Genomic DNA, 19507 nt, shown 5'->3' on the forward strand with positions numbered 1-19507 from the left:
CAGCCGGTGTCCCGATGATTGAGTGCTATGTGCCTTATGTCCAAGGCTTGATGCAAAACTACTATCGAGCCGGGGGTCTCACCGGAAGCAGCCTCTCTATCCTTATGGGGTAGAGGTAAGGCTGTCTACATCTTACCTTCCTCAGACCCTACCATAGCTTTGCTATTGGTAGGATATACTGGGTATGATGATGATGATGATGATGATGATGAAATTAATGAGGAGGCTGCAGCCTGCAGGATGGAAGAATGAATAAATGAATGACAGATGGGCTTTGGTTTGGTTCAAGTCCGGACGGATGAGTTGGACCCCGGATGTGGTGGGTCCGTCCGACTCACTTTCTTGATTTTTTTTTATATCTTTTTGCATAGTAAACTTAATTTTTTGATTTAACAATAATCACCTAGCATAATAAATCTCGTGGATTGTCATATGATTCTTCTCACATGGTGGATTGTGTTATTGATCTATTTTATTGTATTTTAATATAAGCTTGAATGGTGTTTACTTTTATAAAAGTCATGATTAATTATTCAAACATATCATTTATATATTCCATGCACACATAAATGGAAATGCAGACTCAAATGTTATATTTTAAATACGGAATTTGTTGGTGTATTTATTTGTTCCATCATCTTATTGACTTGGAAATTAAGCTTTTCTTTATACGAGTTTTTAATCTCATCTAATTGTAAAAATTGTATTTCATATCTGCTTAATATATGTTGGATAGTGGATACCCAATACTCATTGGGATTCCTATCACCTGAATGAATATCTCACATGGCCTTTTTTTAATATAAGTGAGTTATAGTCATATTTGGTTGAGCATTTATTTAGTTGTATTTATCATCATCATCGTCGTACTCAGTAAATCCCACAAATTACAAAGCTATAATAGGGTTTACGGAGGGTAAGATATAGACAGTCTTATCTCTACCCCCTAGAAATAGAGATGTTGCTTCTGGTAAGACCGTAAGACCCCGACTCGAATTTAGTTGTATTTATGTTTGTGTTAATTGCCTTCCATCTAAAGTCTAAACATAGCTAACAATACTAAATGTATGGAGTGTTCATTATGATAGTACAAAAATGTACTCAATGATATCTCACTAGTAAGGTCCAGGGAGGATGTCAGGTCAATGAGATTCCGACTCAACAAATCTTCTCGATGTGATAATAAAAACTAAATTACAATATGTTCAACAACAAACTTCATGTATACTTCAGGCGTTAAAAGGACTTCCTTTGGTTCGGTGGCATGTCTCTCGGTCCATACAGTCAAGCACTCGAGCCTCCATATCCACCACCCCCTCCCTTAAGTTGGCAATCATCAATCAAATCCAACGTTTCAGCCAGTTCTTTTTTCCTTTTTTTAGAACAGCCTCATATGTTTTAAATGCAACCAAGAACTGAAGTTGAGTAGCCTAGAAACATTTTCATGTTGTACCGAAAAAAAAACAATAATATTGGAATACTGAAAAACGTTTAACGCAATCCCATAAACTTTTTGATAATGAAAATCATTTATGAATGTAGAACCAAACAACCACAAGATACATGTAATAACACTATCAACTATCATCATTCCACAAATAATCAACCGAAGTCATTACAGAAACAACATTAAGACTCTTTGGTTGAAATGAGTCTGGAAATGTAAAATAAAACAACAAAACTACGTATTTGGCCTAAACTTAAGCGCGAAGATGGACGAAATACACATGATACATACTCGCTCATCATCCCTTTGGTTCTTTCTAGGCCACCCCCTTTCCACCTTCACAAAGAAGACGCATACAAACAAACAACCAGTAAATCGGTGAACCAGAAAATAAAAGCAAATTAGCAGACCACCGTATCAAAATTCACATCAGTAAATTACAAATCAGCAGTCTCTGCTGAATCAATTTCCATGACATTTGCTTCATATATACCCTCAAAAGCACCGGTTTACAATAAGAAACTTTCATAAACCATATAAACATGTTTCATTCAAAGTTTCAAACAACTCATTACTTGATCAAGAATCTACCAAAAATTTCAAAGATATGTTCTAGGAACAGTTTCATACTTGCTCAAGTATAAACCAGTCAAGTGCCTACCTGATCATTAAAGAATAATTCACAAGCATCAGCCTTTATCCTAATGTTAAACAATTCTATTCTATCTATTCTAAATTCTAACAATACAAAAAAGAAATAGCAAGGGGACTATTTTTTTAAGAATAAAGGCAGCAAAAAAAAAATATATATAAGATTAAGACTATATCATCTCAAAGATAGTTTAACAATTAAAACTTAGTAGTTCTTGTAAACTCAACACAAAGTATCAAACTTTAAAAAACAACAAACTTAACACAATGAGAAAGAAAGAAGTAACAGACCATCACTAGAGCCAATCCTGCTGCTGCAACTTCAACGGCAGATAAACCTCAGACAAATACTGAAACCCAAACGTACTCAACGCCTGAATTTCCGCCTTCTGCTTCGACTTCACCATCAAAGTCAACTCCTCAACCCACCCAGGATTCTTCTTCACAAAATCCTCCTCCAACAAATCCTTCCCAGTCTTAATATCCTGCTCCATCATCGGCAACCTACACTGTTCCGGTATCTTATACTTATCCAAATCACTCGGCCGAACTCCCAACCACTTAATATCCGGCGTTGTCAAATTCGCACTATCATACGACATATTCTTCGACCCACAACCGTAAACCAACAATATCTTCAACCCATACGGATAACTATCCACAAGCGCCAGCACCGGCAACTTCAACTCCATCTTCATCTTCCTCAAAACAACCTCGTCGCAACATCCGGCTGCTCTTTCGCCGTCACAATAATACACGGAAACCGATTGTAAAACCGATCCTCGGCCAACCGCATATACGCAGCATCCTTCTCAACCAACAAAATAAACAACGCGTCACTCGACATATCCCCGACTCGATCAATATTCGGCGGAATCGCCTTCCCGCCAATCCCCATTTTCGTGCAATCAATCATATCACCATTATCACTTAACATAAGCCTACCAACCACCACACCTTTCTCAGCAGCAACAACGTTTAACGAAGACCTAGTGCAGCCCAATATACACGACACGTCATCCAAAACGGCGTCGGATTGAGTTTGGTCCTGAAACAGCTTCACATCTGTATAAAACAAGTCACGTTTGGTGACGTGGATGTTTTTTAAAGACAACTGGTGAATAAGAGAGAGTATTCGCGTCGTGATTGTGGTTTTCCGGACGGTTGACACGGACGCGTACGGATGGGCGGTGGACTTGTCCTTGAGGACAATACGGTCGAGTTCTGGGACGTAGAGTTGGTTAGTGGCGGCGCGTGAGGGTACGTTGAATGAGAAGCCGTTGCCGTTGAGGATGGATTTGGTTAAGGAGAGTGCTAGGTGAAGAGGTATGCACCCGCCTTAACATCGAGCGGGGCGGGTCAACCCACAAGATATAGACAAGAGGCTCGAAATCAGGATGTCATGAAGACACAAAGCCAAAACCTATGCGCGTGGCGCATATCACATATGCTCACGCATATCACATATGCTCACGCATCACATATGCTCACGCGTATCACATATGCTCACGCATCATATATGCTCACGCATATCACATCTGCGCGTGGCGCATATCACATATGCTCACGCATATTACATATGCTTGCGCATATCACATCTGCGCATGAAACATCTGCGCGTGAGAATAAAGAGAAGACCTCGCGCATCCCCAGGATAGGCGCATATCACACATGCACATAATCAACCACGTCCTTATCCAAATCAGGATAAGGACAACCATGATTGTGCTCATCAGACCACCTTCCAGAAGGTATCCTTTAAGGAATAAAGAATATGCTGATGTTGACAGCTGCCAATGAAGGGTGGACAACTCAGCAAAACCCACGTGATTGCACATGGGTCAGGTGAAATACCTTGGTCAGAGAATAATCAATGAAAAAGCACCAGGTGTCCTAAGGACACGTGGCGCGAAGCAATAGGAGGAGGCCAAAAAGGCCCTAATTGGGTCTGAGCCCAATCATTGGAAACCCTAATACTATAAATACCACTCCACCTCCACAAGGGGAGGTAAGCAAGAAAATACATTCTAAGTCCTTACTCACTTTCAGATTATTATTATCTTCTCCTACAATATCTTATTCTCACACCGGAGGGTTACCCCAAAGAGGACCCCTCTGTCCCTTTCTGAGGGGTAAGTTCACGGTGCTGCTCGTTTTGTAGGTGGAAGAATTCATATTCCGGAAAACCATCGGTGATATAGCACACTCATACCCGAGGAAAGTTGATCGTATACTAGTAAGTCGATCCACGTTTCTTCATTGGCGCCATCACCTGTTACAACGGCAACAAAACCACTATCTCATCAGTTCTCTCTGAAAATCTTCACCATGGTTTCTGGTGTTCGAAGCAGCGATCAAGTTCTGGAGGATAATGAGCTTGAGGATGTTAATGAGGGACATCAGTTTCTGAGGGCGCCGCGTGATACTGCGCGCACCACCAGTAACCATCCCTTCATCACAACACCTCATAGCCAGACTGAAACTCCTCCAGACGATCTCACGTTCTAAAATCTGACTGGTGCAAAACAAAAGGGACCAATGGGTCTGGAAGTTGAAACCAATGACCCTAAAGAATGGCTCATAAACGAACAACGGCGTTTAATGGACAAATACAATGAGCTGGTCAAACACAAAAAGTTAGCCGACTTAACACAAAGGCTCGCATTTGATAAACAAACAATTAAGGGAACAACAAAAAGGGCTCGCGCGCCGGAAGATGGTCACTCTGTTCACACCGAACACGCTGATGTTAGTGATGAGGAAGAGGTGCACAGCATGAGGAAGACGCGAGATACTCATGCAGGAGGTTCACAGCTTCGCGCGCACATGAACATAGCGCCTGGAGCCAAAGTTGATATGGATCTATACACACCGTACAACCCACAATCGAAAGGGCAAGTGGACGTAATCACACCATATAGGCCAGCCATCTTGGTGAAGCATTCAAAATTCACTGAGCGCATTGCGAAGGCTCCCATTCAACACAAAACCAAGATGCCAAGTGGTCTAGGCAAGTACGATGGTACAACAGATCCAGATGATTTCTTACAAGGTTTTTACAACACTAGAAACCTAGAAAGCTGGACGATGCCAACATGGTGTCACATGTTTGCTCGCTGCCTCACGGGCGCAGCGCGTGTCTGGTTCGAAAGCTTGCCGACAGGACAAATCGATGGGTTCGAAGAGCTATTGGAGAAGTTCCAGGCTCACTTTGTACAGCAGCACAGACACACGCGCGACCCCGATGACATCATGCACTGCGTGCGCAGGAATGATGATACCATTGAAGACTACATAACTCGTTTCAATCAGGAATCTCTTGCAATTGGAGGTATCACTGAAAAACTCTTGCGCGTGGCCTTTATACAAGGTGCGCGCAGTGATCAACTCCGCAGAGCTCTCGTGAGCAGAGATGGCATGCCAACCACTTGGGCTACGCTTATGGAAGCATCGCGAGTCTTCGCGAGAAATGAAAAACAAATTGCCCAAGACAGAGCAAGAGATAGAGGGCATCAAACAGAAGCACCACGCAACAATGAAAGGAGGGGCAAACAAAACTCCGTATGGTCCAGGTTGCAACAAACCAGTTATTCTCCCGCAGAAAAGCAAGCGCAACAAAGTTCACCCCAGCCCCAAAAAGACATTCGTAATCGCGGAGAAGGTGACAAGAGGGAAGGCGGCAGAGAGCCTAACAGACCTCTACCAAGAATATGGACTCCCCTCACCAAAACGCCTTCGCAAGTGTTAAGCACAGAGAATGTCCAGTTTAAAAGCCCCAATCCATTACTCCATAAGGGACCACCAAACAGTGGCAAGTATTGTGAGTTTCACAAGTCCACAGGGCACAACACCGATGCATGCCACCATTTGAAGGATGCGATTGAAAGAGATGTGAAATCAGGCAAGTTGGCTCACCTGGTGAAAAACCCAAGACCAGAGAATGAACAACCAGACGGAGCCTCAGCCAGTAAAAAATTCAAAAGAATCTGTGTAGCTGAAGGAGGAAGGCAAGGGCAAAGATCGAGGAAGAGAAGCACGCAAGTCCAAGGGGATTGGCGCGAGCAACAAGTAATCTTCCCAAAAATCAGAGGAGGCCCGTCTATCAGCAGTCCTCTAGTCATCACTGCACACATCGCTCATTATGAGGTGTCAAAAGTCCTGGTGGACACCGGAAGTGAATCAGACATCATGTATGAGCAATGTTTCAGGAAGTTGGATCCAGCAGACCAAGCAAGGCTCGAAATTGTGAATGCACCAATCTCGGGTGTCTCAAACGAAATTATTCACCCCCTAGGTCAGATACAATTCGAACTAACTATGGGGGATGAGAAACACAAGCGAGCTGAAATTGTCAACTTCTTGGTCTTGCCCACCACTTCATGCCATAATATGATCTTGGGTAGAGGAACGATTGCCCAATTCAACGCCATACCGTCACCAGCGCACGGCGCGTTGGGGTTCCCAACACCAACAGGAGTAACATTTGTATACCGAGATCATTTGTGCGCAGTAACAAGTATACCGCGAGAAGGGAGAATGAAGCTTCCAATGGCAAACAACGCGCCAGAGGAATGGATTCTCAACCCAAAATTCCCAGAACAAACAATCACAATTGGAGCTACGATATCAGATGACACAAGGGTGAGAATGAAAAGATTGCTCACAACGTATATATCGGTCTTCGCGTGGCAACATTCTGATATGACTGGGGTTCCGCGAGACCTAGCGCAGCATTCTCTCAACACATTCAAGTCTGCAGAGCCAATTGCTCAAAAGAAAAGAGTCATGGGGGATGAGAAGGCAAAGGCCATGAATGAGCAGGTAGAAGATCTACTGCGCGCAAATATCATCCGCCCAATACGATACCAAACATGGGTAGCCAATCCTGTGATGGTAAAGAAGAGCAATGGGTCATGGAGAATGTGCATTGATTTCAAGGACCTCAAGAAAGCGTGTCCAAAAGATTGTTACCCCCTCCCAAACATTGACGCGAAGGTGGACTCTGTGGCGCCATTTAAGCTCAAATGTTTCCTGGATGCCTATAAGGGCTATCACCAAATTCAAATGGCACCACAAGATGAGGACAAGACTGCCTTCAGAACTGACAAGGGTGTTTTCTGTTACACAAAAATGCCCTTTGGTTTGAAGAATGCAGGAGCCACTTACCAAAGACTCATGGATGCGGTTTTCAACGAGCAAATTGGAAGAAACTTAGAAGTCTACGTGGATGATTTGGTGATTAAAAGCAGGGAGGAAAAACAAATGCTCAAAGACATCGAAGAAACCCTTTGGCGCCTAAAGGAAGTAAACATGAAGCTCAACCCGAGCAAATGCACATTCGGCGTAGAAGAAGGGAAATTTCTCGGTGTAATGGTCACCAAGGATGGTTTCAAGGTGAACCCAGAGAAGGTGGAGGCTATCCTTGACATGCCCTCACCATCCACCATGAAGGAAGTTCAAAAGTTGAATGGCAGATTGGTATCAATTAACAGGTTCCTAGCAAACCATGCAAGCAAATCTACCCCATTCGTTAACACATTGAGAAATTGCTTAAAGAAAAGCCAATTCAAGTGGACGCCTGAAGCCGAGCAAGCTTTCAATGAGATAAAAGAATGTCTGATAAATCTGCCTGCGCTCACAGCTCCACTTCCTGGTGAAACTTTAACGTTGTACCTGTCAGCAGGAAAGCGCGCCATTGGCGCAGTATTACTGGTGGATCGCAAAGGAATCCAAACACCAATTTATTATGTAAGCCGGGTGCTGACAGATCCTGAGACGCGCTACACCATCATAGAAAAGTTAGTTTTATCACTAACGCATGCGTCGCACAAGCTTCACAGATATTTCAATGGTCATCCTATTGAAGTCCTGACTGGTTACAACATCCAGCAAGTCTTGCGGCGTCCCGCGCTCTCAGGAAGGCTGACAAAATGGGCGCTGGAATTAGGAGAGCACACGATCGCCTATAAGCCTCGTCCAGCAATCAAGGGACAAGTCTTAGCTGATTTCATCGCAGAAATCCCTGAAGGAAAAGTTGAAGAGGCTCAGCACGAATTAGACCCTCCGCAAGCCAATAATGAAGAAAATGTTTGGAGATTATTCACTGATGGAGCTTCAAACAACGAAGGGTCCGGCGCAGGCCTCAAACTGGTGGATCCAGAAAATCATGAGTATACTTACGCAATCAGGTTGGATTTCAAGAGCACCAACAATGAAGCTGAGTATGAAGCCCTGCTGGCTGGTCTGCGCATCGCGCACAAGTTCGGAGTTAAAAAGCTAGAGGCCCATGTCGATTCATACTTGGTTGCAGCACAGGTCAATGGCCTTTATGATGCCAAGGAAAACACTATGCCTCTGTATCTAGAGCAGGCGAAAAAACTCATCGAACAATTTGAATCTTTCAGAATCATACACATTCCGCGCAGTGAAAATAAGTCTGCCGACGCGCTGAGCAAGATGGCATCAACCAGCTTCGATCACTTTGGCAAAGATGTCAGGGTGGAAGTAATGAGCAACCCGTCGGTGGGAGCGAAGCCTGTCCTTGTAATTCATACAACACCTTCATCATGGATAACTCCAATAATGGAATTCTTGAAGGAGGGAAAGGTACCGGATGATCGCGCACAGGCGAGGAAGATAAGACACAAGTCGCAGAACTACGAACTGCTTGATGGTACGTTATATCGACGCTCTTATCTTGGACCGCTCATGAAATGCCTGGATGCTGAGGAAGCAAGCTATGTGATCAGAGAGATACACGAAGGAATCTGTGGAATACATGCTGGCCCGCGCATGGTGGTTGCCAAGGCAATGAACGCAGGTTACTATTGGCCAGGCATGTACTTGGACGCGTTAAAAGAGATCCAAAAATGCAAAGCGTGTCAGAGCTATGCGCCAAACACCATGCGGCCAAAGAACAACTTGATTCCGGTGACCTCTGCATGGCCTTTCCACAAGTGGGCAATCGATATTGTGGGTCCCTTACCACAAGCGCTGGGGCGAGTAAAGTTTTTGGTAGTGGCAGTAGACTATTTCACAAAATGGGTTGAAGCCAAGCCACTAGCAAAAATCACAGCCGAGGTAATGAAGCAATTTATTTGGAGCCACATCATATGCCGTTTTGGCCTGCCAATGGAAATTGTGAGCGACAATGGCAAACAATTCACTGACAGAAAGATATCCAGTTGGCTCAAGGAATTGCGCATCAACCAAGTCTTCACTTCAGTATACCACCCTCAAGGGAATGGCCAAGTGGAGCGCGCGAACCAAAGCTTGCTGAATGGGCTGAAGAAAAGGTTGGAGGGAGAATCCCATGCATGGGTCGAGGAGTTACCTAATGTCCTGTGGGCGCATAGGACATTAAGTAAAACCAGCAATGGCGAGTCCCCGTTAAGCCTAACCTATGGAACGGAGGCTATGATTCCAACAGAGATTGGATGCCCATCCTATAGAGTGCTCATGATGAGTAAAAAAGACAACGAGCAAGAAAGGAGGTTGGATCTCAACTTACTTGAAGGGCGCAGAGAGGCGGCTATCATCAGTGAAGCCAAATACAAGAAAAAACTAGAAAAATATTACAATCAGCGCGTGAAAGAATGCCACTTCAAGAAGAATGATTTTGTCCTTCGGAACAATGAAGCTAGTCGCGCAATACCCCCGGGAAAGATGTCTCCCAACTGGGAGGGACCTTATCAAGTCTCGGAAGAATTGGGAAAAGGCGCATACGCTTTAAAAGATTTGAATGGAAAGAAGATCCCGCGCACATGGAACGCAGCACAGCTTAGAAAATGTTTCATGTAAAAGTTGTCAAGTTTGTAATCAAGGCCCTTTAAGCCATTATGAATAATGATGCGCGCTATTTCTCTTAATGTGTGTTCTATTACCTTTTGCATACATGTTTCACACTTCCCTTTATTAATTTTGAGCAATATGACAACATTGTATTGACATCAAACTAAAAATAAAACGAAGTAAAACATACATGCGCGAGCTTCAAGCTCAAACGCGTTAACGAGTTTTAACTCTAAAACGTCGGGGCCTTAGCCCAATAATATGAGCCTGAGCTCAAATCACTCACAACATCCATCCTACATGATGCGCAGCTAGACCATAAAAGTACCTAAGCACAACTAAGGCAAAGCACATGCCAAAACATAGTTGTTAAGGTCTCAGGTCGAGGTCGCGCATGGGATTATAATGGATATCAGAGTAACACATACTGACACGTAAAGGCTAAAAAACTCATTCATAATTCCCTATAATAAATGCGCGATAACGTCGCGCAAAGGAGGAATAATGAAGTGCCAAGGCACGTGTCAGCATATTCAGAATATTGCAAAATAACTTGAAATGTGACAACTGTTAAGGATTAAATAAAATAATTTCCTTACAGCCTTGTCCAAGTTTCAATGTGTAAGCATACCTTATATTCAACGAGCACAAACATGCAATATAAAGAGATGAATTGGGAATGCGCAAGATGCGAATAAGAGAAAAACAAAATTTCATTCCAAAACATAGAAGTTTACAAATTTACAAAATGATGAGATAAAAACTACAAACAAAAAAAAAAAAAAAAAAAAAACATGAAGGGCTTTTCAAGTCTCTATATCAATATCAGCCTCTTCATCGTCCTCATCATTACCTCCTCGTCATCTCCAAACTTACCATAATCAAGCTGTTCGTCTTGAATGGAGTCGTCTTCTATCACGATAGTGTCAGGAGTAGGTCCTTTGGCCACGCCAGAGCCGCTAGCAGAGGCAGCATTGCCCGCGCCTTCATCGCTGCCACCAGTCCCTTCACATTCGTCAAGTAATTTCTTTAGCGCGCCAAGATCGGGCTGGTCAGCAAGCGCGGCTATCTGCAAGTCACAAGGAAAAGTATAAGTACAAAAGATTAGGAAAATAAGTCAAGGTAAACTCATTAAGGTTAAAATACCTGCTCAAGGATGGGAATTGGAGTATTCAAGTACTTCTCCCCCACCTCGGCCATGTCAGCGCAGACAACGTCGAGCTGATAAGGGTAGTCGGATGGATTCTTCTTCAGCATGCCATATTCATAGCCATCCTTAAACCCTTCAGCTCGACCCACCAAGCGCGACGCAGCATTGCAATCCATCACAAGGGTCTGAAACTCGTCTGAGTATTTCATCGCATAAGCGCAACGAGTCACACCCTGTGAAACTAGCCATTGACGATCCTGCGCGAGGGAAGAAACAGACGTCTCAAGAGCAGGAATCTGAGAGTTTTAACAACTCAACAGTTTCCTTGGTTTGTTTTAGCTCTTCTCTGTCAGACGCTGCTGCCGCCAAGGCTTCATTCTTTTCTGCTCGCGCAGCATCGAGCTCTTCTCTGTCAGACGCCGCCGCCGCCAAGGCTTCATTCTTTTCTGCTCGCGCAGCATCGAGCTCTTTCTTCAGGCGCGCAACCTCACTCTCTAATAAAGATTTGTCAGTGTTAGCCTGCGCAAGAGTTTGATCACGCGCCTCTGCCTCCAACTCCAAGTCACGCGCTCGACGCGCGTACCTGGCCGCATCCGCTTCTGCCGCTTGCAGCTTCTCCCGCGCAGCCTGCAGCTCATGCCCGCGCTTCACAGAGGCAGCGTTGGCACTTGCTCGGTTCTCGCTAAGTTCTGCTTGGAGTTTCTCAGCTCTCTCTCGAGCGTCAGAAAGATTCCAAGCAGAAATCTTAGCCTCTTGCTTGGCCTCCACAAGGGCATCACGCACTTTTATATAATCATTGCGAAGCTCTTGGGAGGCAGCAAAAAACGCAGACCCAGCAAAAAGGTGGTCGTTGAGCAAGTCCACGCGAGCGCGGTCCTCCTGAAACCTCCTTTCAGCCGGAGGAACAGAGTGAACCCAGAAGTCTTCACACACGCCCATGGATTGAAATGAGCTATCTTCAGTAATATTCCAGCTCGGACGGTATATGTGATCGGCTTCCTGCAAACACAAAGCAACGCAAAAGAAACGTTTTAGTTATCTAGACACTAATTTGGAAGTCCGCACAGCGGAGAAAAACAAACTTATACCTGCGGAGAACCGGCAGAAAGGTCAGCGCCAGCTGGTGAGCTCCTGCCTGCCCCACGAGAAGAAGGCTACGCCACGAAATCTCGTGGCGCTATAGGGCTTGTGCGGCCACCATCGGAATCTTCAAAATTGACCTCCTCATTATCCTCTGTAACAGGTCTTTTCTCATGCGACTTGGAAAAATCAAAAACAGTCTCACGAGGCGGGCTGCGCGCAGAAGGAGGTGAGGGAGGTCTTGACGCCGTTAGATCAGCACGTAAAATAGTCTCCTGCTCCTTAGTAATCCCAATGAGAGGAGATTCAGTGCTTGTTGGAGCAGGAGCAGAACTAACGGCGCCGGCGCCGGCGCCAGCAGTGCCACCAGCAGCTTGTGTGCCAGCTATAATTCCTATGAAATAACCAACAAGGAGAAATGATTCATGACTTGATCTAAAGGAAAAAATCAGAAAATCAAAGCGCAATAAATACCTTGGCGCACTGCCGTCCGCGAATTGAGCATCGCCATGAAGTCCATTTTCCCCCTTTTCGAGGGTAAAACAGGGGACTTCAAAGCAACCTTCGGCGCAGCCTCGGTACCTTGCTGCGCCTGAGGTTGAGCCACCAAAGTCGCCGGCTCTACAAACATTTGAGTGAGCAAAGCTTCATTAATAACTCTATCGGAATCACGCTCATAAAACCACAAAATATAAACAAAGTATACCTGTTGGAGAAGATGAAACAGCAGGCGCAGCGCCGCTTCCCTGGTCCGCCGCGTGAAGAGATGAGGTGGCAGCACCATACCTCGTGTGGACGGGAGGATTGCCCACACCTCGAGGCAAAGAAGACGAGGAAAACTTGGAGGTAAATCCCTTGGTTTTCTCAAGTCCCTTCGCTTGGGTAGGAGGAAGATTCTGGGCAACAGGGGCATCATTTTTCTTCTGTTTTTTACTGGCCTCTGCGCCAGTTTTGCCTTTAGCTTTGCGCTTGAGTTGTGGCGCCTCAGCTGCTTCCTCCTCCACCTCCTCTTCCGCAAGCTCCAACTCATAATTCTCGAGCGCATCTACAATACGTGCAACAGAAATGTTAACCAAATTTGGTATTCTAAAGGCCTAAGCATAAGTACAAAGGCTTACCAGGCGCATCGCTGTCAAAGCAAAATTCTAAATCGACAGGGATGAACATATCATCGAAGCGATCGGGGAAAGCAACTTCCCCAGCGCTCAGCGCGACAGAGCCACCCTCCATATGCTCGTCATAGGCGGCGTGGACGTATTCCTTGCTTACTACATAATACAAGACAAATGATATCAGCAAAACGAATTATATTCGCGCAGATATAATGCAATGAGCAAATAACTCACCTAAGCCATCAACATGGATGACAGGCTCAGTCGCGCTGTCGGTCCACCTCTTGCTCATACCAACCCCCACCAGCGCCTCCTCGCAAATATTCTTGGCGGGGGATGGTTCAGCAGATAACTTGTTAACCCATGTGCCCGTTGGGTTCTTAAGAACATTCTCATCCGCGGGCGCTGAAGTGATCGCGCGCATGGTCATGCGGATGGGAATCACACCAGCCTTAATATAAAAAAAATTTTCAGACCAGTCATGAAGGCTTTTGAAGGAAACAGTCCAGCACTTAACCTTCTGATTGCGCAGTGTGAATGAGAACCAAAAATCTTGGATTTTTGGCTTGTAAAAATATTGAAAGCGCCGAGGGGTGGGCTCCTCGCGCTGAGCTTTGCACATGAACTCAAAATGAGTCATGCGCACTAGTCCACAAGGATGGACTTGGGATATGTGAATCCCATAAAACTGAAGGAGCGCACCTATAAACCTTGTCATCGGAAGACGAAGGTTAGAGTGAGTGAAAAAGTGAGAGTATAAAGAGATATAGCCGGTGGGCGGATCTGCCGCCGTTTGCCCGGTCGCCGGGAGCAGACAGCTGTACTCAGGGAGAAAACCCTGAGAGGCGACGAGATTATCGAAGTCAGACTGTTTCAATTTGCAGGGAATCTCATCCCATCTCTTCACCGTTTTGTTCTTCCCCACCTCCTCCGACGAGGCCTCGGCAGCCCGTTTACCCTTGCCGGTCTTCTTCAAAGTGGACATAACTAACGATTTTACACGGCGTTTGCTGGGGGAAATTGTGGTGTCTGGGTTATCAGACATACAATTGGGAATCAAACAGCGGTTACTTTAAGCGCGGAAATCCGGAAGCAAAAGATAAAGGCTCTTAATCGGAATGAAAATTGAAGGAGAAAGAGCTCTGAAAATAACAATGAAGATGAAGAAAAAACCACTCAAAAGGCTTGCTTTTATAGGCCTAGGAGAGAGAAAGAAACAGGTAATGATCAGAGTTACGCTCACGCGCCCCCACTCGTAGGTGCAGGCCAACATGAGAGCGGCACGTGTTCCTGACACTGTATGAGGAGACATGAAAGGTCACTGTAGCACCTCGAGCACACGAAAAGTCTGACACATAACGTCTCCATCTCTGACGCATGTCAGCACCAACCAACCACGTACATGGACGATTCATTTCAACCAAAAGGATAGAATTTCGCGCAACGCACATATGAGAAATAAAAAAGAAAAGACAAACCCTATTAAAAGAGCAAACTATTAAGTCTAATATCTATCTTACCTCGCTCGCGCGAGACAAGACACACATTAGACTGGGGGGGCTTGAAGAGGTATGCACCCGCCTTAACATCGAGCGGGGCGGGTCAACCCACAAGATATAGACAAGAGGCTCGAAATCAGGATGTCATGAAGACACAAAGCCAAAACCTATGCGCGTGGCGCATATCACATATGCTCACGCATATCACATATGTTCACGCATCACATATGCTCACGCGTATCACATATGCTCACGCATCATATATGCTCACGCATATCACATCTGCGCGTGGCGCATATCACATATGCTCACGCATATTACATATGCTTGCGCATATCACATCTGCGCATGAAACATCTGAGCGTGAGAATAAAGAGAAGACCTCGCGCATCCCCAGGATAGGCGCATATCACACATGCACATAATCAACCACGTCCTTATCCAAATCAGGATAAGGACAACCATGATTGTGCTCATCAGACCACCTTCCAGAAGGTATCCTTTAAGGAATAAAGAATATGCTGATGTTGACAGCTGCCAATGAAGGGTGGACAACTCAGCAAAACCCATGTGCTACCACGTGATTGCACATGGGTCAGGTGAAATACCCTGGTCAGAGAATAATCAATGAAAAAGCACCAGGTGTCCTAAGGACACGTGGCGCGAAGCAATAGGAGGAGGCCAAAAAGGCCCTAATTGGGTCTGAGCCCAATCATTGGAAACCCTAATACTATAAATACCACACCACCTCCACAAGGGGAGGTAAGCAAGAAAATACATTCTAAGTCCTTACTCACTTTCAGATTATTATTATCTTCTCCTACAATATCTTATTCTCACACCGGAGGGTTACCCCAAAGAGGACCCCTCTGTCCCTTTCTGAGGGGTAAGTTCACGGTGCTGCTCGTTTTGTAGGTGGAAGAATTCATATTCCGGAAAACCATCGGTGATATAGCACACTCATACCCGGGAAAGTTGATCGTATACTAGTAAGTCGATCCACGTTTCTTCACTAGGGTTAGGATTTTGTTTTGGACGGAGGATAATGGGAGATCGGAGACTTCACGGCAGGTGGAAGCGAGTGAGAGGTCGGCTAGGGTTAGGGTTTTGGAAGTGGAGGCTGAGTATTTGGTAGATTTGGTTAGGGTTTTGAGTGTGGAGAGGATGACGGAGTCTGGTTTCAGGCGGTTTTTGAAGGGGAGGTGGAGGGAGTCGTCGTCGGAGTCGGAATCGGCTCGCCGGCGTTTTCTCTTGTCCGCCATTTGAGAGTTTGGGGCGGGAAAGTGATTGGGGAAAGTGGTCAATAGGAGTTCGTTTCTGTGTCCGGAGTGACTCGGTAAGTGTGAGTCCATAATTTATGTTAATGTGTTGTTTATGATGATTTTTATATTTTTTTTACTGATTTTGTTTAACTAGACGGGTGTCCGCGCGATGCAGCGGATTTTTGGACCTGTTAATCACGTAACAAATATAAGTGTTTATGGTTCAGTTAAAACCTTGAAATCGTTTAAACTGGTAATTGGTTAGACTTCTTTTTTTTCTTTTTCTTCTTTTACTTTCGGTTTGTTGGCCGGTTTCAAAATTTTCAAAACGTAGTGAACGGTTGGTTCGCGGTTTATACTGGCAACCAGCCATAAGAAACCAGACCAGACTGTAAATGTTGAATGCATTTTTAATGTTTTTTGTTATTAATTATTAGATATGTTTTGTAATATATATTAGATATAGTTAAAATTTAATTAAACATAATCTTTTTATTACAAATAACTTGGCTATACATTACAAGAAATTCTTTCTAATATGACGAAATTTTCAAGCCCTACAGTGACGACTAGGCGTTGCCATACCCTTTAGCGACGATAGGTCGTCGCAACGCTGCCTAAGTGATGTCGCTATAGGTCTAGAAGTCGTCGTTATAGCGTCGTTGCTATAGGTTTTTGTCGGCAACATTTTTGAGGAATATAAATAAATATTTAATATAATTTATATTTACGTATTGCAACGACTTGTCGTCGCTATATGGTTTTTGAATTTGTATATTTTTTTATTTTATTAATTTTCCAGGTTTTCAACAAAATAAAAAACATGTTGTGAAATCGTAAGATCTTCAGATTTCTTAGCAAATAAATTCATTGACCGATAAACTACAACACGTTAAACAATCGTCAAATTACAAACATTAACCATCAAATGTTTAGATAGCTTTTATACACAAATCATCAAAAATTATTTATAACTAATCACTACCCACCTTCATCTGTATATTCATTTTCAACATCTTGACTCGACCCACCGTTGTTCTTATTAGAAAGAATCGCCAGTTTATTATGATTGCACCATAAAGTTGATCATTTAGTTAACATAGAGCATATGGATAGCAAAATCTGCCAATCACACACAAACACTACATCAAATCAAGGTTTTAAAGGTTAAAAGCAATGATAATAATAATAATAAAGATGAAAGACGCATCAAACCTTGGAGACTGTTAGTGTTGAATTCCATTGTTCCTTGAGGATGTCTAATCATTTTCTACCATTGTTGATGTTTGGATGAAACATTTTGGTCCTAGCTGCAACCTTAATATTCTCAACATTATAACTCAAATCATGCACAATTATTTGCCTACTGGCGGCTACAGTTCTGCAAACAATCACCAGAGTATGCCCTATTAGAAGGTCCCATGATGGTTGCTTGCCAATGAACATGTCCTCAACAACAGGACCTGTAATTTAAACACACACCTTGTCAGTAATATATCAAAAATTGAACTACTCAAAACAAGGAAAACACACCAACCAGAAGCTAATGGAAAAGGACAATCTTAAGATTCAATATTCAGATTAGGAACACCAAACAAGTCTACATGTGGTAGCAAAACTAAAACATATTTGTTCAACAAACACCACCTACAATCACATAAATATACCAATAAACGCCATCAAAAATCATGTGCAATTGAGCCAACCATATACAAAGAATCTAAATCAAGCATATCCTTATCATCTAGCAAATATTTACTCACTTACAAACCTATAGCATGTAATACCAAACAAAATTAGCTCATTCAACAAATCAAAATCCTAATGAGCATCATAGGGGCTCAAAACATAAACCAGTTACTTACTTACTTCAATGTTCATGCATTTACAAAATCCAGTCTAATCAGAACCTTAATTACTCACCACTATTCAATTTTATGCAAAAAGCACTAACCTGCAGAAACAAGCAAGAAACTTACAGAACTTGAAGTGTTATGATGCTTGCTAACAACACTGTTGTCCAATGTCCATGCACCTAATTAACCAACAAATATAAACTTAAATCTTAGTGATTGCATATGCGAATTTAAGGATGTAACCCTTAAAACGACAAGAATATATAACAAATGCACTAATTAAGCCACAAATTAAGTCAAACAATTAACAAATACATTAACCAGATCTACAAATTCTAAGATCAATTAAAAACAAATCATCATTACAAACATATAAAAAGGCAAATTACTTCCAAAGATATAATAATATACCTTGTAAGCAATCACATTATCAGCCTCCTTCCTAACAACATTATCAACATACAGAACCGAATCAATCAACTCGGTTTCCAATTTTGTACAGATTTCACCTAGGTCACCAATAATCGATATTTGCACGCTCAAAGAAATAGATTATCAAGTTAGGTTAGAATCTTACCGCAATTGGGGTCGAGATCTATAACGAGCGACAACAGTGGGGACAGCAACGATGGCAATCAGAGAAGGCACCTTCAAAATTACATACAAATCTATGATTCAATTCAAATAATATACTTATTCTTCAAATTTCTATAAAAATCACCTACAAAGAAACCTAAATGTCACTAATTTGAGGATAAAGGCTTAAAAAAGAACTTTACCCGGCAGAGGAGGTGGCTACGGTAGCAGACGGCGAAGGCAGCGGTGGAACTAGGCGGTGGCGGAGGAGGAAGGGTTTCAGAGAACGCTGGTGGAAGGGTTTGTGCAGCGATGTGTTTGTGAAAAGTGTTAAAAAGAAAATCAGTATTTACTTGTAACAACGATAATCGTGGCAATAGGGGTGACCAATTATTTCCCTAATTAAAAGAAAAGATAAACTAAAAGGGAAAATACCTATAGCGACGATATATCGTCACTATAAAATTTTCATTTGGCGCACACATTTTGGTTCTCCCTCTCAACTCTATGTTCACGATTTATCGTCGATATAGGATGTACGGCAGAAAATTTGTGTCAAGTCCTGTGGGAACGATAAGTCGTGGCTATATGTGCTCTATAGCAACAACAATTGTCGTCGCTATAGGGTTCGTTATATCAGATAAAAGTTCTTGTGGTGATACAACTTCAAATTAACCTAATTGTAGTATGATTCATTTTGTGATCTTTGTTTTTATTATTTCACGTCCTAGATCTTCCATTAATATTTACCATTTATGTGGCTAAAATTATCATTTTTTATTTATGATTCTCTCAAGTATCATATTATGTTAATGTTTAGTTAAAATTGATGGTCCATTTAAATTAATAATTATTTTAAACTAAATTTATAATTAAAGTTTAAACTATGAAACCAAACTGGAACCAGACCGTTAATAACGATTTGGTTTCAACTTTCAATGGTTGAGTTTGGTTTTGGACGACAAAAAATCAGTATTAACGGCTAGACTCACAAGTTAACTTAAAACCCATCAAAACCGACACTGAACACCCCTACGTAACATATTAATTTATTTCAAATGAAAAAAATTACAACAATATCAT

General features: G+C 43.0%; 1 protein-coding gene across 1 annotated transcript; it reads right to left on the minus strand.

Annotated features, from left to right (window-relative positions):
• Positions 1–1581: 1581 nt before the first annotated feature.
• LOC143627884 (DNA topoisomerase 6 subunit A-like) lies at positions 1582–16062 on the minus strand. Its single transcript, XM_077097601.1, has 3 exons — positions 15747–16062; positions 2390–3416; positions 1582–1783 (listed from the first exon to the last, which is right to left on the minus strand). Exons 1-2 carry the CDS (start codon positions 15990–15992, stop codon positions 2802–2804), a joined length of 861 nt encoding a protein of 286 aa, XP_076953716.1. The 5' UTR covers positions 15993–16062; the 3' UTR covers positions 1582–1783; positions 2390–2801.
• Between the last annotated feature and the right edge of the window lie 3445 nt (positions 16063–19507).

This window comes from Bidens hawaiensis, unplaced genomic scaffold (assembly GCF_021521415.1).
Source record: "Bidens hawaiensis isolate Kalapana, Puna unplaced genomic scaffold, B.hawaiensis_p1.1 tig00004748_1, whole genome shotgun sequence".
Lineage (NCBI taxonomy): Eukaryota > Viridiplantae > Streptophyta > Magnoliopsida > Asterales > Asteraceae > Bidens > Bidens hawaiensis.